This window comes from Prionailurus bengalensis, chromosome C2, assembly GCF_016509475.1.
Source record: "Prionailurus bengalensis isolate Pbe53 chromosome C2, Fcat_Pben_1.1_paternal_pri, whole genome shotgun sequence".
NCBI classification, from domain to species: Eukaryota; Metazoa; Chordata; class Mammalia; order Carnivora; family Felidae; genus Prionailurus; species Prionailurus bengalensis.
Window position 1 is genome coordinate 26,326,836 of NC_057350.1, and position 24,925 is coordinate 26,351,760.

The window sequence follows — 24,925 nt, forward strand, 5'->3', positions numbered from 1 at the left end:
TACACAGTTATTTAGTGGAAAATAAGTCCTGGTTATGAAAGCAATTCATAGATCTTGGTGATTGAGTGTGAGTCATATTCTCTATGACTTTGGGATGCCACAAGATATGTGTGATTATAAAGCCCCTGACCAATGAGGGTGGCTCATTTTCAAACAAAACAAAACAACAGCCTTAAAATTTGTCCTGGGGCCCATGGGTGGCTCAGTCAGTTAAGCATCCAACTCTTGATGTCAGCTCAGATTTTAATCTCAGGGTCATGAGTTCAAGCCCCACTTTGGGCTCCAAGCTGGGCATGAAGCCTACTTAACAGAAAAAATAACAGCGACATGCAGAAGAATGAACCTGGACCCCTTTCTTACACCATACACAAAAATAAACTCAAAATGGATGAAAGACCTAAACGTAAGACAGGACACCATCAAAATCCTAGAGAAGAAAACAGGAAACAACCTCTTTGACCTGGTCTGCAGCAAATTTCTTACTTGACATGTCTCCAGAGGCAAGAGAAACAAAAGCAAAAATGAACTACTGGCACCTCATCAAAATAAAAAGCTTCTGCACAGCGAAGGAAACAATCAGCAAAACTAAAAGGTAACCGACGGAATGGGAGATTTTTGCAAATGATGTATCAGATAAAGGGTTAGTATCCAAAATCTATAAAGAACTTATCAAATTCAACACCCAAAAAACAAATAATCCAGTGAAGAAATGGGCAAAAGACATGAATAGACACGTTTCCAAAGAAGACATCCAGATGGCTAACAGACACATGAAAACATGCCCAACATTGCTCATCATCAGGGAAATACAAATCAAAACTGCAATGAGATACCATCTCACACCTATCAGAAAGGCTAAAATGAACTCAGGCAACGGCAGATGTTGGCAAGGATGCGGAGAAAGAGGAACCCTTTTGCACACTGCTGGTGGGAATGCAAATTGGTACAGTCACTCTGGGAAACAATATGGAGGTTCCTCAAAAAATTAAAAATAGAACTACCCTATGACCCAGCAATTGCACTACTAGATATTTATCCAAAGGATACAGGAGTGCTGATTCAAAGGGGCACATGCACCCCAATATTTATAGCAGCACTATTGACAATAGCTGAAGTATGGAAAGGGCCCAAAGGTCCACTGATGAATGCATAAAGAAGATATGATATATTTACACAATGGAATATTACTTGATGATCAAAAAGATTGAAATCTTGCCATTTGCAACAACGTGGATGGAACTAAAGTATTATGCTAAGCGAAATAAGTCAGAGAAAGATAAATACCATATGATTTCACTCATATGTGGAATTTAAGAAATAAAACAGATGAACATAAGGGAAGGGAAACAAAAATAAGATAAAAACAGAGAGGGAGACAAACCATAAGAGACTCTTAAATATAGAGAACAAACTGAGGGTTGCTGGCAGGGTGTTGGGTGAGGGAATGGGCTAAATGGGTGAGGGGTATTAAGGAAGACACTTGATGGGATGAGCACTGGGTGGTATATGTAAGTGATGAATCACTAAATTCTATTCCTGAAATTATTATTATACTATATGTTAACTAACTTAGATTTAAACTAAAAAACAAAAACAAAAAATACTTGTACTAAAACTATTATACCTATTAACACACAGTATTACTGAGCATTAGAGTTACCTACGGAAAGGAATCAACTGTGAAAGAAAAAGTATGTATTAATGGATAATTGTATTAGCTCTGCTTCCCTCTTCCAGACTCCTAAAGAGGGTCCTCCCATGTAACACGACCAATTCTTTTGGGCTTTTGTCATTCAGAATCAGGAAGAAAGAGACCTGGGGGAAAAGATCTAAAGCACACACCCAGGGCTGGAGAACAACAGTAGGGCACATTTTGAAATACAATACAAGCAGCTATCTTGTGTGAGAACACAAGATGAGAGAAAAAAAGAGATATGTTTAAGATATGTTGTTTGTTATTTATCTGCTTCACAGTGTTCGGGCTATGAGAATTTTTAAAGAATTATTTCAAAATTATACCTCAGATATTTGCCTGTGTATTTTGAATATGGTCCTGATCTAAGACTGGACCATGTGGGTCACAGATTTATAAACATCACACAAAATACTAATCTCAAACTATAGAAATTTCTGGACAAATTCTGAGTATTTGTAGCTATTTTATGAAATTGCAGAGATAAAAGCCTTAATCAGTAAAATAGCCTCAATCAGATTGTTAAGAGTTTAGAATGATGGAAACACTCTATCTGCTAGAACAGTCCAGGGTGTAAATATCAGTACCCTCTTTAAATCGACCAATAGGGAACCATAGATAGAACAGTATAATTTTTTTTAACAAATAAAAGCTTATTGTATTGGCTTTAGAATTGCCTAATAATAATAAAAAAAAAGTGCTTTGAATCTTGAATCACCAGTATCAGTAATAAAAAATAAAATATTCATAGAATAGGGCTGAAAACATGCTCTCAGGCCTAGAAGGCAGTGAAGAATCTGGTCCATCTACAACTTGAACAATCAGGGCTTGAGCAATTTACATGTTTTAGCTGGAAACAGTGAAAACTGGCTCTCTTTCAGTAATAATTTTTAAAAGAAGTACCTTGTATTTTTCTAGTCTGATGTATTAAAGTACTTTCGCAAACCTAATAGCATGGTGCCAATTCAATGTAAAAGATTGGAGAGATGCTCCTCCTTTTCTTCAGAACGTTAAAATGTACCTTTTCCACATTTGTATTTGCTGAGATTAAGCTCTGTGTTTGGGAAGCCCTTGAGTAGAAGTGTCTCAGAAATAGAAAGCTCGAGCTCCCAAGGTTTCATTCATTTGGCTGACATCCCTGGAGCCCGTTCCTTGTGCAAGACACTGAACTCAGTGCCAGGCAGGTACACCGGTCTACAGGACGTAGTCCCTGTTCTGAAGGAGCCACTGGCCTGGCCAGGGAAGGGCCCAACTAGGGGTTCTAAACAAACAACCTAAAATATCACAGAGCGGCTGCACAGTTGACGTGCCTGAAATTACCCCAAAGACGAGGATCAGTCCACAAATGCAAAGTCTTCCTTCCATCTGATACGGGTCGCCACCCCACCTCTCAAGAAGAGCTGAAGCAGAGCGGCTGGGTCTAGAACTCATGGCCCCAGATTGTTAGGGGCAGGTTGGCAAGGAAACACAAGAGGGGGAAGCGGAGGCTCAGGCGCGACCCCCGATGGCGACGCAACAGGCAGGGCGGGCGGGGGTCGGTTCGGCCCTCACCGTGATCTCAACGCAGGATGGAAGCATGAGGTGCTGCGGGCCTCGCCGTCGGACCAGAGGGTCTGTCAGCGTGTCGCGCGGCTCGGGTCTCAGGGTCTGGCTCTAGGCGAAGCCCCGCCCCCCCCCCGGCTCCTCCGCCCCCGCCCCCTAAGGCGCGCGAGCCGGTCCCGCGCGGCGCCAACCCTTTCCCGGGTCATCGCCCCTCCTCTCTTCCGGGCCGCGAGCCCCCCGCGCGTCGCCTCAAGGCTGCGCTCGCTCGCGCGCGCGCGCGCTCTCCTGTCCGCCCGCCCTCTCAGCGCGCGCTCGGCCGCCCGACGACGCGGGAGCCACACGCTCCGGACTAGGCTAGCTGCGCTCGCTACCGCCGAGCGCCGGCCCGCTGAGGCGGCGCCCTCGGTTCCCCGCCCGGAGACGGTCGGGGTCGCCAAATCTGCGGCCCCAGGGCGGCGGCGGTAAGGAGACCGGGACGGGGAAGGCGGACATGGTGGAGCCGAGGGCGCCGGGAGGAGGGTGGTCCCGGCGACCAGAGGCCACGTCGAAGGCTCGCGGCGGGCGGCGCGCCAGGGAAGGGGGAGGAGTGTGGGATCGAACCGGATTGCATCGGCCCTGCTCGGCAAGAAGGAAGGACTGTGGACCGAGGGGGGCGGCCCGAGAGGGTTTCCGCACGACCCTCGGCGGGATGGGGACGGAGGAGACGCCGCCTCGAGGCTCCTGCCACGTTTCCACCGCGCGTTACCCTCCGCTCGGGGTGGGCGACAGCCTTGCTCCTTCCCACCACCCTTCCGCGTCCGTGCGTTTTCCCAAGCCGGGGACCCGGCTTGCTGTCCGGGGGGTCGCGCCTGAGGGGAGCGCCGTCCTGGAACCCAGGGCCCCCCGGAGGCTGGAACCTGGCCGGCGGCCGCGGACTGCCGGGCGAACGGGAAGACGCACCCCGCGAGGCTGTTTGCGGGGGAGGAGGGGGAATGGGGCTCCAGGGCCCTTCCCCCGCTTAACTCGGGGAAAACCGCGATTGCAGAAGTTGGACGCGCTCGCAGGCCGTTCTTTCCAGAGTGGGTGGAGATGTTTGATGCCTACTCACCTAGCACTCTTAAAACCCAAGCGTGAGTGCTTAGCAGCAGGTTTTTGATGGCTTAAAAAGTCCGAGTCCCGGCCCCGTGGGAAATCCTGTCTCTCCTCCTCGCCCGGAGCCCGCTTTGTAACGCCGCGGAGGCTGGTCAAGGGCTCCTCACCCCCACGGCCGGGATCCCCGCTTCCTCAACCTTGGGAATGTCTATCAGGAATATTTGTTTCTAGAAACGGTTGCGATTAGCCTTTCGTTACAACACAGGGAAAAGTGCAAAGTTATAAACTGGAAGGCTGAGCTTGGTTTTCCTTTGGATTTTGTGCACGCCGCTGTGAGCAGAGGAGCCTGTGGAACAAAGTAGAACTTGAGCCGCCGCCGCGGTGACTACGTCCCAGGATGACGTCACCGTGCGATATTTAAAATGGGAGCTTTTCGCTCGCGGTGTGGGTGGAGGAATTGCGGCTACTTAAGACGCCTTTGGTCTTACTGGACCTGCTTGCTTCCAGTTTCTCTTTCTCTGACTTTATAACTACCTCGTTTACCTTTTGGTACTCCCAGAATTCTAACTGGTGGGAGTGGGTTAATTTTTCTGCTATTCCAGGCATCATTCCTTCAAACCGAAAAAAAAAAAAAAAGTAATTCCATATGACTCATCCTGTGTTATAAACCAATAGCAACCACTAAGTGGTTCTTTCCTTCCTTTTTTTTTTTTTTTTAATTTTTGATAGGAAACAGAACAAAACAAAAATGAGAACAAAACCCTGAACTGAGATACGTAGAACGTAGTAGACAAATTTAATGAATGAGAAGAATGATCTAGTTAAGGATTCAGTACTTTAATATGGTTCCTTGTTTTCTTTCGTGAGATGGAAGCTAACGTAGTTCCATCAACAAGCAACTTTCATCTCAAACCGTATATTAAATTGCAAGTGGGCTATCTTTTCCATCCTAACGCGGTGGAATATAAATACAGCCTTATGAAGTGGAAATGGCTCAACATTTTTTTAGGAGTACGCCTCACAGCAGTTGCAGAAGGCAGAGATTGTGTGTACCTGCACGCTCTTATATGCAACCTAGTACCTGTTGTCTGGTAGCTGGCATTCTGTGGTTCCAGGAGAAAGGTTTGGGTGTCTTCCCATCCAGGATCAGAGTGGGTATGACTGCCAGCACACTTCTCTGATAACTAGAATTTCTTTCACAGTGAGATCCCTTGTTTGAATTTGCACAAGGAGTAAAGGAATCATATTATGAAGAGGGATTTTAAGAGGTGTGAGAAAACAAACGTGTGAAAACACAAAAACTATCAGTTGGTTAGTTGGTTTTTATACTAAATATAGCAGACGCTGTATGTCTTTAATGATTGGCTCTGGAAAGGGTGATACTGCTTGGTAAATGCAGCATGTGAATAACTCCAAGTTACTTCCAGCAGCCAAATGAATGAGCTCATCGTGTAAAGCCAGAATATACATCAAAACAATCCCAGGACAAGGTTTTTGCCTTTATGGATTAATCAATGATAAATCAGATCTGCCATTTAAAGAGTCTTGAGGCAGTTCCAAAATGCAGCTAAATCTCTGATTATTTCTTTTAGTTTGATTTTTCCGTAGATGACCCTGAATTTCTGCTCTCTTAAATATGTTTTGATAGAGCCACTATTTTTGGTCATATCTTTTAGGCAAATAGATTTCTGTTCCTGAAAGAATGCTTATAATAGAAACTCATTGCTGAATTTTTTCTTTATGTGTAACAGCTTTGTTCAAATAGGATTCACCTAGCATACAACATACACATTTAAAATCTACAGTTCATTAGTTTTAGTATATTCACAAAGTTGTGCAGCCATCACCACAACCAATTTAGGACATTTTCTTCACCCTACAAGGAAACCCTGTACTCACTGACATCTCTCCTCCTTTCCCCTATCACTCCTGCCCATAGACCACCAACATACTTTTTGTCTATGTAGATTTGCATATTCTGGAAAACTCCTATAAATGAAGTCATACAATGTTTGGTCTCTTGTAACTGCCTTCTTTCCCTTAACACAGTGTGTTTGAGCTTCACCTATGTTGTAGCATGTATCAGTATATCATGCCAGTCTTCTTTTTGTTGCTGAATAATATTCCGTTGCATGTATATACCACATTTATTTGTCCATCAGTTGGACATTTAAATGTCCATCAGTTGAACATTTGAGTGCTTCCACTTTTTGGCTGTTATGAATAATGCTAATATTGACACTTGTGTACACGTTTTTGTGTAGAAGTAGGTTTTCATTTCTTTTGGGTATATATAGCGTATGAGTGTAGAATTGATTGGTCTTATGATAATTCTGTCTAATGTTTTTAGGAATTGCCACTGTTTTCTATAGTAGCTATACAATGCTGGCTTTCAAAGCGGACTTGTGTTTTAAAGTTCAAATTATTTCACAAAATTTTAAACTTAAATTATTGTAGCTAAATGTTGACAAATTTAGTAAAAAGTATATACTATCTCTGATTTATTTTAGCCAACAGGAGCAATTTGGTGTGCTCTCTTTATTGAACTTCACAAAGCTAAGTGATACGGTTTTTAGATAGTATTATAAGGTCTTTATGGTATAAATTAGTGGTTATTTTCCCTCTTCCAGATCTGAGCCAGTGAAACAGAAGATAAAAGAAGGGAAGCTGTGGAAGAGGGGTATTTTGCAGAGCTTTATCTTCCAGTTTTTATGTTCCGTTTTTTGAGAAAAACTGTTTTATCTTTGCAGGGAAAGATGAAGAACGAAATTGCTGCTGTTGTCTTCTTTTTCACAAGGCTAGTTCGAAAACATGATAAGTTGAAAAAAGAGGCAGTTGAGAGGTTTGCTGAGAAATTGACTCTTATACTTCAAGAAAAATATAAAAATCACTGGTATCCAGAAAAACCATCAAAAGGACAGGCCTACAGGTAAAGGATTAAATTGGACAGTTGGATTGGACTAAGTGGAGAGGCTGATAGCACCTGAAATGAGTGCAAGGCCAGAGGACTGAGGGGGTATCCAGTCCATTTCTTTCACAGTTTATCTGCAAAATACAGAACTCTGGGGTGACTTTGGTATTTTTTTCTTTACACATTTTAAAATACAAGTATTTGTTGTTGGTGTCCCACTGTCTGGACTTGGGAGGCCAATACTGTTGGCTTATGGGAGTTAGTCTTGTGATTGTAGTTTGGTTTCTGCTTGAGTGGATTTCTTTATGTATCACAGGTACTTAAGGGTTTTCACAATTCTAGAAGATCCCTAAAACTTATCCATAAATGGGCACGGTAAGAGTTGAGAGAAATGAGTTTCTTTGTTTCTGCAAGTGAATTACGTGTTACACGTTTTGGAAAAAATAAAAGTTTTATGGCAAAAGAGAGCTGAGTATTAGACACCTAATGCATTTTGACACAAGAATAATTGCATTTATACTATGCATAATTCTTTATGGTAGAAACCACCATAACTGGTTTATTGATGAAGATAATTTGTTATGATCTACAACTGGTAAATATTAGCTCTGCGTTTTAAAGTCAGGTCTCACTGACCCTAAATTCTTTAGGGCTTCTGCATACCACAGTTTAACCGCTGCCTTGTCTCTGAGAGGGAAAATAACTCTCACTTGCAGCTGTCTGTTGTACTCTGGTTTATAAGTTACATTTTTAGGGGCGCCTAGGTGACTCAGTTGGTTAAGCATCTGACTTCGGCTCAGTTCATGATCTCACAGTTCATGAGTTCAAGCCCCACTTCAGACTCTGTGCTGACAGCTCAGAGCCTGGAGCCTGCTTCAGATTTTGTGTCTCCTTCTCTCTCTGCCCCTCCCCTGCTAGAACTTTTTCTCTCAGAAATAAGTAAACCTTAAAAAAAAAAAGTTACATTTTTAGCTTAAAGAGCAGGCTCCTGCAAAGCATGTCCTGGCATGCTAATTCCCTGGTATTTATGTGACCACTGTATTGAGAACCTGGGTTCTACTAAATGAACTCAGCTGTCAAACCGTGCCCCATTTGTGGAGGTGGCCACAAAAAAATAAAACAGTGTGACTACAGAAATTCTTTTATTTATGCATATTGCTGCCCCCATCAGCACTTCTGTGCTTTGATGTAAAAAGGACTTCATTTCATTTGCTGAGCTGTAGCAAGTGCAAGACTATTCAGGGAATCTATAAGGGAAGTGAAAATATGATTTGTTTAGTTCTCATTTCCTAGAAGCCACAGGTGAGCATGTATTCTATTGAAAAGAAAAGAATCAAATTTATTGATGTATTTTCCTCTTCATTTTTATCCAAGGAGGTTTCCTAGTAAATTGGAAAATGTGGCGAATTAAAGTAGAAATGTGGATGTTCTATATAAAGCAGACTCGATATATTTTTTATCTTCTCGCTTGATTCTCTTAATTTTTTTCTGCACATCTTCATATCTGATAGAGTGAACAGCTTTTTTAAGTTAGAGCTGTTGAGGCTTTTACACTGATGTAATTGACATTGGACAAAGACTTTTTTGGAAGTGCCAAGACAACTTTTACTATTACTGAAAAAGGAGACACTGTCAAGTAAATGCTTAAAGGTCAGACAGTGTACAGTTTCATTTCCATTAATTCTAAAAACTTGAGGAAAAAAATTAGCGAAACAGGATTAAATTGGCATATGATCAGAAGTGTCATTATTGAGTCATTTTGAATCTGTCTTTGAAGTAGAAAACTATTAGACTTAATGGTGGGTTGTTACTATTATAAAAATGAATAGAATATAGGATTAACCAGTAAGAGTCTTGAATCCATAGAGTAGGTTGTAAGTGTTCATTTTCTTCTAAAGTGTTTATAAATTAAAATAGTTTCTCCACAATATATACAAATAAGAGGCGTTTATAGGGCAATTTGGCAATATTATCAAGATCTGTAAAAATACTCCTACTCTGAACAGTAAGTCTCCTAAAAATCTCTTCTAGAAGTATAATCAGAAATGCAGATAAATATGTATGAATATGGATGTTTCTTTATAATTGCAAAAAATTGGAAATAACTGTCAACATTAAGTAAATGATAGACTTTTTATGCAACTTTTAAAATCTTGTTTTTGAAGACTGGCTAATGGATGAGTAGTCACAGTATAAAGAGTTTAAAAAAACAGCACAAAAATATGTAAGGTATGCAAATTTTGTTGAAGCAGAGTCTCTAAGCATCTTTATTTACATATATATTTTTTAAGCTTAGAGTCTACATCATCCTTACTGTAGATAACAAAAACACATACTTCCAACATCTATCTTACCTATAACTGCTTTTGATCGTAGGGCACATGAGGCTTTTGAATCAACATACACAGCACTACAATTTGTAAACATAGGACCATCTTAAATAAAGGAACAAATGGCATCTTACCTGCATAAAATAATTTTTTCACTCTGAATTGCTTACTTGTTAATGGTGATGTTAAGATTAGTACAGACAGAATAGGGTATTTAATAAAAGAGATTTTAGAGTCTTGTCCAGATTTGACCCTTGAATTCACCACTTTCTAGTTGTGATGTTGGGCAAAATACTCAGACTCTGCCTCCTTTTTTTCTTACAGTGGGGAAGTGGTATCTAACTTACAGGATAATATGAAAATTAGAAGAATTAATACATGCGAAGCATCTAGTAAACTGTCCATTTTATAGTAAACTTTGAGAAAGAATTATTTAGAAATCTGTATTCACTGTTAATGAGAATTTTTTCACTGTTTTAAATGAAAATTGAAATCAACTAATAAAATAATTTTTAAAACTTTAAATAGCATGTTTTTCTATTCATATTGTTTTATTTAATGGTATAATTACTATTTTTCAGCAAACTTGTATGTTCCATATTTTAGAACTTTGGATCTGAGGAAGAAGTGAAATGACTTAATCTGAATTCACCCAATAAATAAGTGCTGGGACTGGTACTAAAACCTGGGTTCTCATGATTGATTTCTTAGTTGTAGGCATTAAATACTTTTATTGTACCCACCATTTCTGTTACATAATCAAAATGCTTAAATAAGTATGTATTTTTGCGTTTATCCTGGGAGTCATCTTTGAGCATTCCATTAGGTAGAGGTGGTATTTCTTAGGTTTAAAAAATGGAACAGAGGCTACATTGGTTTAAAATTTTTTTTCAAAAAAAAATTTTTTTTCAGTTATTTTGACAACTTTTTTTTTTTATGAAAACCCTTTGGTAACAAATAAATGAGATAAGCCAATAAGACTTTGGACTGTATTTTAATCTTAACTGTGATATGAATAGTTCTGTGTCTTAGACTGATTCTGTATTTTAGAACAATGATAGGTATTTCTTAACACTTATTATCTGGGATGTATAAGCAAGGAAATGATCAAATCACAAGAATTTGAAAATATTTTAAACATTGGTTAAGGTCTTTTGTTAGTTGTGGAGATTTTGTTATATAGTAACTTGGCCTATTAATACTACCTTTAGAGCTCTAAGTAATTTCATGCAACTTTAATACTCCTTGCTCATTTCATGGACCTGTGAGATTGAGTAGTTTCTGGCTAAAACGAGGTAGAGTCAGTTCTTCAGATTTCTCTGGGCTCGCACAGAAGCCCTCCTCTTTCCACCAGGCTGAGTAGTCTTGTTGATGCTTCCTCTTTGCCTTTAGTTCGCATTTATTATCTACTTAGGATACATATGCTCCAGCATTCTCCGCCAGGGTTTGTTTGTTTTAAATTCACATTGGCAAATACTAGTAATATAATGAGGTTTATGATTAAGATTCAATTAAAGCTATTAACATTATTCTACTTTGTTGTAGATGCATTCGTGTCAATAAGTTTCAGAGAGTTGATCCTGATGTCCTGAAAGCCTGTGAGAACAGCTGCATATTGTACAGTGATCTAGGCTTGCCAAAGGAACTCACTCTGTGGGTGGATCCATGTGAGGTGTGCTGTCGGTAAGTTCTTGAGTGTGCCAGCTGAGAGGATTACCATGCTGGAACTGATTTTATGAAATTCTCTCAGGTATTGCCTGCCTGTGTGTCTTTATGGCCAGGTTTTTGCTTTCTCAGTTGTGAATTTTGTAAAGTAATCTGAAGGTGAAGGGCTGGTTACATTCCTGTTTTACAGCTAAAGAAACTTACAGCTTAAACTTACAGCTAAAAATTTGGGGTACCTGGGTGGCTCAGTTGGTTAGGCATCTGACTTTTGCTCAGGTCATGATCTTGCAGTCTGTGAGTTCAGTCCCCGTGTTGGGCTCTGTACTGACAGCTCAGAGCCTGGAGCCTGTTTCGGATTCTGTATCTCCCTCTCTCTGCACCTTCCCTGCTCACGCTCTGTCTCTCTCTCAAAAAAGTAGATAAAGATTAAAAAAAAAAAAATTTAAGAAACTTAAAAACTGATTGGGCAGGGTTTTTATGGTTCTACCAAGAAGTTTATTATACACCAAAAAGCAGAATTTAGATAGCTAGACTCCTGTAGGTCAATTATTTTCTTTCATTGGTGGTGTACACGTCTTTCCCATCTTCAAATAAGAAAATAAGTTAATTCCAAATAGTACTGGATAATAACTTTTGGTTGGGGCGCCTGGGTGACTCAGTTGGTTAAGCTTGGTTTTGGCTCAGGTCATGATCTCACGGTTCGGGAGTTCGAACTCTGCATCCGGCTCTGTGCTGGCAGCACGGTGTCTGCTTGGGATTCTTTCTAACTCTCTCTCTCTCTCTCTCTCTCTGCCCTCCCCTCCCTCTCTCTCCAAATAAATAAATAAACATTTAAAAAGTAATAATAATAACTGGGGCGGGGGGGGGGGTTCTGTTTGTTTCTACTCTTGCCTCCCTCTCTCTTTTTGGTTTTTAAGTGACCAAGTAATATTTTCATGGTTTTGTTTTTATAACGAAGATTATGTCTACTCTTCTAATGAGCAGAATTATACATAGGTGCGTGTTAGGTATGATATTTAATCGAACTCCATTCATTCTAAAAGCATTTATTGTGGACCAGGCATTCTTAGTTTTGGGGTTTTAAAAAAATGAAAGTAGCATTCTGCTATCAGGTGTTCAAAGTGTAATAAGGGAGAAGAAAGAACAAGCAGATTACAACAGGGTGATTTATACTATAATAGATATATGTACAAAATGCAGTAGTTGGTGGCACAAAGAGAACGTTACTGCCTCTGCTGGGCAGTACACTGCTGAGTGATATGTGAGCTGGGTGGAGAAGGATGCAGTTGACTAGGTGACAAAGTGGGAAGGACATTTCCATGCAGGAAGAAAATAGGATGAGTAAATTCTTGGAATCCCTGTGAGTGATTTCCTACAGCTGTTCCTTTAAGGTGTTTCCCTTTGGTTTTAAGTGCACTTCACCTGTTGACTACAGTAGAGATACTTTTTGATGCAACCATAATATATTCCAAAGGTGGACTATGGAATTTGATCTGATCTTCAACAATAAAAGTAAAGATGATGACATGTCATGCCAAAAATACATGGTAATTCTTCCACCAAATTATTCTGGACCACAATGGAGTTATTTGGTAAAAGCTGCTGTTGTCAGCTTATTCTGTGGGAAACTAGGTACTAGATTCTTCACTTCTCAGAAAAAAGGAGAGCAAGACATCTCAAGTTTTGGTCCAAGAAGGTCAAACATTTTTATTTTTATTTTTATTTTTTTAATTATTTTTTTTTCAACGTTTATTTATTTTTGGGACAGAGAGAGACAGAGCATGAATGGGGGAGGGGCAGAGAGAGAGGGAGACACAGAATCGGAAACAGGCTCCAGGCTCTGAGCCATCAGCCCAGAGCCTGACGCGGGGCTCGAACTCACGGACCGCGAGATCGTGACCTGGCTGAAGTCGGACGCTTAACCGACTGCACCACCCAGGCGCCCCAAACATTTTTAGATTCTGGGACTAATTAAGGACTCCTTAAGCCAAGGTGAGACTTTATAGACTTTGGCCACTGAGCCCCTGCTGAGGACCTTAGTATACAAGAAATAGTTACCACAAAGTTACTATATTGAATTGCTTACTTTTTATTAGGCCTGCACTTAGATCCTGACTCTTATTTAACACACAGTTCTTTTAGTTGGTTACATAGGTTTTCAGCCATAAAAATTATAAGCAGTGTTTGAAAGGGCCTTTTTCATGTAGTTATAAAACTACCAAAATAAAATACCATGTAGTCTTCATGTGGAGACAGGAGCAAAAAAGCTAAAGAGTTGGCACAAATGTATTATCACCCAATCAAATAATGAGTATTATTTAATATAATGATCTTGAGTCATTAGGGAAATGTTTCTATGTCCAAAGATGTGTTTAAGAATTTGGATAATTGTAGGGACTCCTGGCTGGCTCAGTCAGTTAAGCATCTGACTTCAGCTCAGGTCATGATCTTGAGGTTTATGAGTTCGAGCCCCACATCAGGCTCTGTATTGACAGCTCAAAGCTTGGAGCTTGCTTCAAATTCTGTGTCTCCCTCTCCCTGCCCCTCCCCTGCTTGTGCTCTCCCTGCCCCCCAAATAAATATTTTTAAAAATTTTAAAAGAAGGTTGGATGATTGTATAAACATTTTGGACATATTTATTTGAAATGACTTAACTAAATCTTGGCACCTGAAGATGAAAACTCTAAATAGATATTCTACTTAGGTGGATACTTCATTGCTTAATAATGCCAGATAATGAAAAATTATTGTTCCTTCATCTTATTAATATAAGAAAATCTTTGCATTCAGTAGCTTTATAATAATTTTACATACAAGTAAAATTTTGCCAACAATTGACTGTGATGTGATATTTTTTCACAGCTAATAGAAGTCACCCTCAAGGGCGCCTGGGTGGCTTGGTAGGTTAAGCGTCCAACTCTTGGTTTCGTCTCAGGTCATGATCTCACAGTTTTGTGGGTTCGAGCCCCATGATGTGCTCTGCACTAGCAGCACAGAACCTGCTTGGGATTTTCTCTCTCTCTCTGCCCCTCTCTATTTCTGTCAAAATAAATAAATAACAGCAACAACAAAAAGAAATCATCTTCATTATGTGATAACAGAACTCCAAAAAGAAAGATGTGCTAGTGATTGAGTAGAGGTGATTGCTCTAAGTTAATAGAGGAGATTGCAATATTGATTAGTACTTTGGGACCAAAACTATAGAGATAAACATTCTGAAAATTAAAGCTGATCTAGCAGTTATATAATAGAACAAATATCTGAGTCGTCAATAATAACTCATTGGTACACTAGAGACTAAAGTTATGAAAAAATTGAAATGCACTCAAAAAGAACATTCTTCATAGTATGACTGAGTTATTCCATCAGTATAAAATATTGTAAGTGTGCAAGGATTGTTGGTGTAGTTAAAAGGTTATTGTTTAATGAACTATGTGAGGAGAGACAAAATAGATAATGGATCCTTCCTACAAAGAGAATGCCTGCAAATGGGTGGCAGCTTTATTATCCACTCAACATTCTATACCTTTTTTTTTTTTTTTAGAATTTCTATTATCCTTTTCCTGATCTAGAGCATTAGACACTATTAATGTGTTTCAAATTAACTAAATGGACTTAATGTTTAGCAGCATGTGGTTGAAAAATGGAAAGTTTAAAAGCTGTCCGTTACTAATTGTAAGGCATTAACTGCACACTCTAATGTTAAAATAATCAACAGCTTCACTTAATATGAGAACCCTCATACCCAAAATATTACAGAGGGAAAGATGCAGAACCTAATTAAACTAGCCGATCCTTCATTAGATGTCTGCCCTTGATTTAGGTTTCAGTTTCTACAGAGGCAGGGATTTTTCTCAGATTGCCTGCTTTTCTGTTTTACTTGAATTTTGACTCCATTAATGGGCAAAAACTGAAGGTTGGCCTAAGCCCCTTGTTAATATTGCTGGCATTATTAACATGAATTAAGCTTTGTATTGAAATGTGTTAAGTCTTTAATATATGGGCAGGATGGAGAGGTAAATTTCCATTGCTAAAACTATATTATAGTTTTAAACTTGAAATTATAGTACAGGAATTCTGTGTTGTGAACAATTTGCCCAGCTTCTCAGGCATCTTATAGCAGAGAATCACTAGCTGAAAACCAACCAGTACCCAGTCAGCTCTCCGCTTTCTTGCCTAACAGACAGAAAACCAAGGCCTAGACACGTTAAATGACTTGCCCCTTGTGTTACAGAGCTAGTTAGTGGGAGAGCCAGAACCAGAAACATGTTCAGTGCTCTTTCCACCATCTAGCAACTCTTTTTTTTTTTTAATTTTTTTTTCAACGTTTTTAATTTATTTTTGGGACAGAGAGAGACAGAGCATGAACGGGGGAGGGGCAGAGAGAGAGGGAGACACAGAATCGGAAACAGGCTCCAGGCTCCGAGCCATCAGCCCAGAGCCTGACGCGGGGCTCGAACTCACGGACCGCGAGATCGTGACCTGGCTGAAGTCGGACGCTTTACCGACTGCGCCACCCAGGCGCCCCCTAGCAACTCTTTTTATGAAGGAAACTGGAAAAGAATAGAAAAGGGAGTTATGTCCCATATTAGGTAGCATTTATGGCCCCCTTTCAGCCTGTGTGAGAATGGAAGACAGCACAGCTATCTAAAGAAATAGAACTCACTTGTGAGACTGCATGATTTCTGTAAAACTTTCAAAGGCTTTATTGCAGTTTGGCCTTTTACTTATTGTACATATCCTGATTCAGAAATAATTTGAGATAAGGATTATCTCAAAATGAAATTAATTTACATAGTTAAAATAAACCCTGTTTTTCTGTCAAGGTTGTTTTTGTTTTTTTAAGGTTAAAATCACTTTGTCTTTCTAACTTTAACCATATGTTGTATAAGAACTGCTTAACAATCCCATTTCCTTTGTCCTTAACACTTACTAGAAATAGTTTCATAGTGTATATGCTGTGTAGTCTATGTAAATAAATTTGTGGGTTTCTCCTATGCTCCACATAAAAACTACTGGTTTTACTATTCTTTATGTTATTTTCCCTCATTGCAGAATTTATTTTCCTTTTCTTGTTTCTATTTTTTTTTTTAACATTTATTTATTTTTGAGAGACACAGAGCAAGACAGAGCACAAGCAGGGGAGACACAGAATCCAAAGCAGGCTCCAGGCTCCGAGCTACCAGTACAGAACCCCATGCAGGGCTCAAACCCACAAACTGTGAGATCATGACCTGAGCCAAAGTTGGACGCTTTAACTGACTGAACTGCCCATGCGCCCCCCTCCCGCCTTTTTTTTAGTAATCAACAGCCAAAGTTACATATACCAATTATTTTTCTTAGCTCAAGGCTTTAAAAATATTTTGGCAGAATTAAAAGGCTCATTTTACTTTTTCCAAAAAATTAAGATGAGAAGTTTTCCTGGTAAGCAATATAATTCAAGCAAAACCCCTTTATTTTCCTCAATAGTAGTGTTCATTTTCCAGTTGTCTTAGTTCTCATTTTTGTCAGTGTGGATATAGGCAACTCAGACCCTCTTTTAATTTAATAATGGTAAAGTAAATCTCAAAGGAAATGTCCAGTTGATTTGTGACTTGAATCACTAGTATCTATATTATAGTAGTCAGCTAAAAATACATTAGAAAATCTTACTATATAAGCCAGGTTAATGGTACATACAAAAATGTAATCAAAACAGTGCATTTCTCATAGATATTTTAAACAACTATTTTTGTTAGGAGGCAGTGGGAAAGAAAATTGAAGAGAATAGAATCACTTATTATTTGCACGTAAGTAGGCCAGAAGTAGTAAATCATGGCCGACCTGTTAGCCTGTAGGTGGGTTACGTAGGGTTAAGTTCTGGGAGTGTTCCTTCTTTGCTTTGGACCGATGGCATGTCCAAGCCTGTTTAATTGTTTTTATGGACAGTTTCTTGCTTTTGTTGATAGTGCTTCAAGGTGTGTGAATTTATTTTTTTAATTTTTAGGTATGGAGAGAAAAACAATGCATTCATTGTTGCCAGCTTTGAAAATGAGGATGAGAACAAGGATGAAATCTCCAAGAAAGTTACTAGGGCCCTTGATAAAGTTACCTCTGATTATCATTCAGGATCCTCTTCTTCAGATGAAGAAACAAGTAAGGAAGTAGAAGTGAAACCCAATTCGGTGACTACAACCCCAAGTCCTGTGTACCAGGTAACCATGGATCGATCAGCTCTCTATTAAAGGTCATGAGCAGGGCTTGCCATGTCATTCCAGGTAGTCCTGCTCATGTTGTTTGGGGTTTCTGATTTGAGATTTTGAATCCCGGTTCTTGCTTTTGTACACTAAAGGAAGCTGCTCCTCTGAGATGTAAATAGACATCCTGAGTCACGTTATCAAGGGTCTGCTTTACTACTACTCAATAAGTAGGATAAAAACATTCTATTAATTTATTTTTTAGGATGAATATATATTTTTAATTTTAACAATATATTCAGAAAATTTTATGTATTTTTAATTTTTAATTTGATTTTTTAAATTTAATATATATATATTTAATTTTTGACTTGAGAGAGCAAGCGAACGAGGGAGAGGGGCAGAAGGAGAGACTGAGAATCTTAAGCAAGCTCCTCATCCAGTGCAGGGCCCAACTCAGGGCTGGATCTCACAACTTTGAAATCATGACCTGAGCCAAAATCGAGAGTTGAACGCTCAACCAGCTGAGCCACCCAGGAGCTCCTAGAATAAGTATATTTTAAAAGGTGTGTCAAAGAGAGGCCCCTGGGTGGTTCAGTTGATTAAGTTTCTGACTCTCTGTTTTAGCTCAGGTCATGAATTCATAGTCTGTGAGTTTGAGTCCCACATCGGGCTCTACACTGACAGCTCAGAGTCTGCTTCAGGTTCTCTGTCTTTCTCGCTCTTTGCCCCTCCCCTGCTCTTGCTTGCACTCTCGCTCACTCTCTCAAAAATAAACATTTAAAAAAATGTGGCAAAGAATAGAAAAAAACCGTGGTGATAAAACATTCCTGATTTTTTAAAAATCCTTTTGTATTAAAAAATAGGTATTCATTTTTTGTAGCCTTCAGCACTTCTGATTAATACCATTGGGTTTAACTTTATTCTCCCCACGATTAAAGAGAAACTTCACTGAATAATATGGGAGTTAATTTTTCACTCAAGTCAAAACAATATCTCCTTTACTTACAACAGTGGAAGAGTTACATGGCTACCAGGCACGCACTTACAAATTTGTTCACTTATTTATTATTTATACCCCACACACCAAAGAACGTTTAACATACTTTTAAAAATTCTTGGAGTGCCTGGGTGGCTCAGTAGGTCCAACTATTGATTTTGGCTGAGGTCATGGCCCCATATCAGGCTCTGCACTGGGCATGGAGCCTGCTTAGAATTCTCTCTGTCCCTCTCCTGCTCACAGGCACTCCCTCTCTGAATGAATGAATGAGTGAATGAAGTATATATAGTACATATATATAAATATATATAAGCAGTTCAGTAGGGAAAGTCTTCAAGAACTGGTACTAAAACAACTGGATGGTCTATATGGAAAAAAATGAACCTAACTGCTATTTAATATACTTAATATACTCTTAATATACACACATCTATATATACATATATATATATATATACACACACACACACTTTTAATACAATAATAGTCTTCAACAGAAAAGATAAGTCAAAAAATGTTAGGAAATTACGGGCGCCTGGGTGGCTCAGTCGGTTGAGCGTCCGACTTCGGCTCAGGTCATGATCTCACAGTCCATGGGTTCGAGCCCCGCATCGGGCTCTGCTCTGACAGCTCAGAGCCTGGAGCCTGTTTCGGATTCTGTGTCTCCCTCTCTCCCTGACCCTCCCCCGTTCATGCTCTGTTTCTCTCTGTCTCAAAAATAAATAAACGTTAAAAAAAAAAAAATTTTTTTTTTTAAAAATGTTAGGAAATCTATTCAGTTGAGCCTTATTTGTACTTTTTTCCTATTTTGAGGGTTGTTTTTTTTTAAGTTTTTTAATTTATTTTGAGAGACAGAATGAGCTGGGGAGGGACAGAGAGAGAGTGGGGACAAAGGATCCGAAGCAGGCTCTGTGATGACAGCAGAGAGCCCGATGAAGGGCTCAACTTCATTAACCATGAGACCATAACCTGAGCCAAAATCGGACACTTAACAACTGAGCCACCCAGGCACCCCTGAGTTTATTTAAAAATGTACCTATTTTTATTAATTTCACCTTATTAGACGTGATGAAACATATCCAACATATGGAGCATAGGATTTGGGCTACAATGAGAATTTCAGCCTAATGAGTAAGAAATTAGTGTTTTAAGTATGAGAAACTAAATCTTTGCATTCACCATACATTTATATAATGAACATACTTTCAGTATACCTTAGTTTTTTATTTCTCTGGGGTTTTGTTTTGTTTTGTTTTGCTTTGTTTTTTCAGTTGTTAAATTATCCTTCCTAGGCTTGTGAGGGAAATTAGGTCTGATGATTATCATATTTTTAGGGATATATCTATATATGCATATTGTAAGATAACATGCACTTTAAAAAAAAATTTTTTTTTTTTTCAACGTTTATTTATTTTTGGGACAGAGAGAGACAGAGCATGAATGGGGGAGGGGCAGAGAGAGAGGGAGACACAGAATCGGAAACAGGCTCCAGGCTCTGAGCCATCAGCCCAGAGCCTGACGCGGGGCTCGAACTCACGGACCGCGAGATCATGACCTGGCTGAAGTCGGACGCTTAACCGACTGCGCCACCCAGGCGCCCCTTTTTTAAAAAACAACTTAAAGCAGTATAAAAGAGTATGTATGATATATTCTCCAAATTACTGTTGTTATATTGCCTGGAATTCATTCACACATGGCAATTTTCATACTCAGAATTTTATTGTTACTCAACAAAGCAAGAAAGTAAGTCTTAAATTGAACTGATTGCTGCTGATTTTTTTACAAGTAAATTGACCTTTAATTTTTAGATTTTCCTTTTAAATTGTATTTATTTCTCCCCATGTTAAGAAACTTTTAGGGTAAAATTAAACAAAGGCATGGAAATTGAAGTGTCTTTTGTGTGCTTTTAAAATAAAATATTTTTCCTTGACAATTTTTCATAACAGAGAAGCTTGACTGTTATAATCTATTGTGTAGAAAGCTGGTACAAGTGACCCACTTTAATCTTTTCTTCCTATTCACTTTTTCGTCTTGAACCTGGTACTGCTAAAAGGTTTCAAAAGGGGAGTTTTCAAAGTAAAGATAAAAAGTTCCTAGGTTAGGATCTTTTTTCTCTTAGAAGTCCATTTTTTGAAAGATACCCCAGGAAATTACTAATTAAGAAGTCAAGATTATATGGGGTGCCTGGGTGGTTTTAGGTGGTTGAGTGTCCACCTTTGGCTTAGGTCATGATCTCACAGTCTATGAGTTCGAGGCCCACGTCAGGCTCTGTGCTATCAGCTCAGCCTCGACCCTGCCTCAGATTCTGTATCTCCTCTCTCTGCCCCCTCCCCTGCTCATGCTGGGTCTCTGTCTCAAAAACAAATAAACATTAAAAAAAAAAATTTGTGTGAAGAAGTGAAAATACTGTCATTTCTCCCCAAATTGATCTATAGATTCAAGGTCAGTATCAATCAAAATCCCAACAAGCCTTTTTCTAGAAAGTGACAAATTGATTCTAAAATTTATAAAAAGGAGAATAAAGTTAGAGGCCTTACACTAATATAAAGCCATTGGTGCCTGAGTGGCTTAGTCAGTTAAGCATCCGACTCTTGATTTCCATGGGATCAAGCCCTGCGTCAGGTTCTGTGCTGACGGTGAGACTGCTTATGGTTCTCTCCCTTCCCTGTCTCTCAAGGTAAATAAATAAACTTAAAAAAAAAAAAAAAGACAGTGTAGATTTAAAGATACACAAATATATTAATGGAACAAAATAGAGACTCCAGAAATAGACTTACATATGTTCAGTCTTTTTTTTTTTATTACTAAAGTATCAAAGCCATTCAATAGGGGAAAGTCTTCAAGAACATGTACTAAACCAATTGGTTAGTCTATTTACGGAAAGAAATGAACCTAACTACTATCTGACATGATACACACAAAAAAATTAATTTGAGATAGATCATAGACCCAAACATAAAAGCTAACTAACTCTGACACTTTTAGAAGAAAATACAAAAAGGTATCTTTATTATTTGGGATAAGCAAAGATTTCTCCCAAGGGATATAAAAAGCACAAGAAAAGAACTTGATAAATTTGACTTCACCAAAATTAAAAATCTTTACTCATCAAGACAAGCCATTAAGAAAATTAATAGGCAAAGCATAGACTGGGACAAAATATTCTCAGTACATACATCAAAGGACTTGTTTCCAGAATATACTTTGTAAATCATTCCTATAAATCAATAATAAGAGACAAATGACCCAATTAAAAATAATGGACAGAAGATGAGAGTAAACACTGTACAAAAGAAGTTATATAAATGTCCAGTAAACACATGAAAAGGTGCTTAACCTTATTTATCATCTGGGAAATGCAAATTAAAACCACAATGAAACACTGCTTCCAGAATGGCTGAAATTAAAGTCTAACTCCACCAACTGTTGGCAAAGATGTGAAGTAGCTAGTCATAAACTACTACTAGTTTATGTAGTAGTAGTTTGGAAACTCTGGAACTTGTTAAATATGCATGTACCCTATTACCCAACAATTATACTCTTAAGTATTTAGAGAAATGAAAATATTTACAAAGCCATGTATTACAATGTTTATAGCAGGTTTTTTCATAATAGTAAAATGGAAAACAACCCAAATGTCCATTAACAAGTGAATGGAAGAAAAATTGTGAGGTATTCACAAAATAGAATAATAGTCAACAAAAAACAGGAAGAACTAATAATACTAGACACAATATGGAAGGACCCCAAAAACATTTGGTTGAGCAAAAGAATTTTGCCATACACAAAGAATACATGCTGGCTGATTTTTATTAAAGTTCACAGACGGAAAACTCTGGTGATGGAAATCAGAACAGTGGTTGCCTGTGGTGTATTAGGATTAACTAGAAAGGGTAATGTAAGCTCCAGAATTTTGTCATCTTTCTGACAGTTTTAAAACCTTACCAGCACCCCAGTGTAAAAAGAAATGAAAACATTGCATTTTTCTGTTTTATAGGCCAATTATTTGAACTCTGAATTCTGCCTTATTTCCCCATTATTATATATAATCAAGAATTAACTGTATTGGGGTGCCTGTGTGACTCAGTCAGTTAAGCATCCAACTTTGGCTCAGGTCATGATTTTGCGGTTCACAAGTTCAAGCCCTGTGTCAGGCTCTATGCTAACAGTTCAGAGCCTGAAGCCTGCTTTTCTGATTCTGTCTCCCTCTCTCTGCCCCTCCCCTGTTAGTACTCTGTCTCTCTCTCTCAAAAATAAAAATGTTAAAAATTTTTTATTAAAAAAGGAATTAACTGTACTAAGGTTATTCATTGAAGCATTGTTTTATTTGTTGTGCATTGTTTTTTAATAGTAAAACATTGAAAACAGCCTAAATGTTCTATCAGTAGGACACCAGTTAATTTAGTTATGGCGTAGTCATTGCATTACATCTAGCTGTAAAATAATGAAAAAGGACGTTATGTATTGATATGAATGTCTTTTAAAATGTGTGTATAGATGTATGCCTAACTATTATATGCATGGATTGATTCTAAGGGTATACACAAAAAAAATAGTGTAAGTTGCCTCTAAAGGGTAATTGGGTAGCCGGTAATCAGATAAAGAGGGACTTTCCATGTATATGCTTTTATACCTTTTGTATTTTCTATCATATAAATGTAATTGTATACAGACTATAAGTTTTAAAATACCTGTACTAAGAGGAACAGATTAGAAATCAGAGAATTCAGGGGCACCTGGGTGGCTCAGTTGGTTAAGCATCCCACTCCTGATTTTGGCTCAGTCATGATCCCATGATTTGTGGATTCAAGCCCCTCATCTGATCAGTGCAGAGCCTTCTGGGGATTCTCTCTTCCCCGTGTGCTCTCTTTCTCTCCCTCTCATTTTCCTTCTCTCTTCTTTCTCTCTCCCTCAAAAAGAATAAACATTTTAAAAAGAAAACTCAGAAACACATAGTCACAAGGTACAGCATTCTTAGCAGGGGTGTACAAAATTGCTGATAACTTTTTGAGTAATGTGGACTTGATGTCCCATTTGACTTAGGGGATAATCTAAGACTGTAGTTCCAAAACACAAACTGGCTGCATCAGAATCACCTGAAGTGCAGTTAGAGTACCTGGCCTCTATTCCTAAAAGATTGTTATTGTTCAGTTAGACCAGGGCTAGGGCATAAATGTAGTTTGTGTTTAAAAGCTTTTTTAGGTGACTTCTTATTAAACAGCCAGCTGTGGAAACCACTGGTCTAAAACATGATGTGTCCTTTCAGGCTTCCATTCATTCTGTTTTGATCTTTCCTGCTTGTTTTAGAGTGCTGTGTTTTTTATTCATTTTCATTCATTAAGAAAACTAATCAGGGGCACCTGGGTGGCTCAGTCGGTTGGGCGGCCAACTTCAGCTCAGGTCATGATCTCACAGTTAGTGAGTACAAGCCCTGCATCGGGCTCTGTGCTGACAGCTCAGAGCCTGGAGCCTGCTTCTGTCTCCCTCTCTCTCTCCACCCCTTCCCTGCTTGCTCTCTGTCTCTGTCTCTCTCTCAAAAATAATAAACATTAAAAAAAAATAAAATAAAAAAGAAAAGAAAACTGATCAATCACCTACAATATATGAAATTTCTAACATATTTAGATCTGACCATAGGAATGTTATTTAGACCTACACTTAAGGGTAGGGTATGGGTGAGTGGTTTTGTTTTTCTTTCGTGAGTAATCTGGAATAATGTGGCTGATTTTTCCTCTGAATTAACTTACTGTTTCCTCTTTCATGCAGATTTCAGAATTGATATTCCCACCTCTTCCAATGTGGCACCCTTTGCCCAGAAAAAAGCCAGGAATGTACCGAGGGAATGGCCATCAGAATCACTACCCTCCTCCTATTCCATTTGGTTATCCAAATCAGGGAAGAAAGAATAAACCGTATCGCCCAATTCCAGTAACATGGGTACCTCCTCCTGGAATGCATTGTGACCGGAATCACTGGATTAATCCTCACATGTTAGCACCTCACTAGCTGCTTTTGATTCTGTTGGTGTCAGTGTTGAGAGAAGGTAGAATAAGCTTGACCACATATTAAAAGTTCATATTCATATAGTAGTAAAGTTAGATGGGCCAAACCGTCAAACTTATTTTTATAGAAAAGTTATTGATAATAATCTTTCTTAAAAAAATATATATGCACTTTAGATATATTGATATAGTTTGAGAAACTTTATTAAAGTTAGTCAAGTGCCTGAGTTTTTAATATTGGACTTGAGTATTTATATATTGTGCATCAACTCTGTTGGATATGAGAACACTGTAGCAGCAGACGATCTGTTCTAGCACCTTTGAGCATTTATGGAGAATATGTAAGTTATTTATACACAAGGAAATCTATTTTATGTCATTGTTTAGAAGAATTGCGTGAAATCATGTAGTTGCAAATAAAAAGTAGTTTGAGGCATGATGATGTGTGCTTCTTTTCTATGCATAAAAAAGGCAGAAATAGCAAAGGGGATATTTCACTTTAATGTGTTTAAATATTTAGCAAAGAAAAAACATA

General features: G+C 38.7%; 1 protein-coding gene and 1 long non-coding RNA gene across 2 annotated transcripts in view; one reads left to right on the plus strand and one right to left on the minus strand.

Moving 5' to 3' along the window:
* LOC122491288 overlaps nt 1-3,357 on the minus strand; it is a 57,601-nt gene extending 54,244 nt beyond the window's left edge. The window contains exon 1 of the long non-coding RNA XR_006299323.1: nt 3,245-3,357. This is a non-coding gene — a long non-coding RNA (uncharacterized LOC122491288). The remainder of the gene's footprint in view (nt 1-3,244) is intronic.
* Nucleotides 3,358-3,398: 41 nt separating this feature from the next.
* On the plus strand, nt 3,399-24,826 carry BTG3 (BTG anti-proliferation factor 3). The gene is made up of 5 exons (XM_043593830.1): nt 3,399-3,696; nt 7,057-7,235; nt 11,093-11,230; nt 17,199-17,406; nt 24,155-24,826. The coding sequence occupies exons 2-5, from the start codon at nt 7,063-7,065 to the stop codon at nt 24,392-24,394; spliced, it is 759 nt and encodes a 252-aa protein (XP_043449765.1). The 5' UTR covers nt 3,399-3,696; nt 7,057-7,062; the 3' UTR covers nt 24,395-24,826.
* Nucleotides 24,827-24,925: the final 99 nt, after the last annotated feature.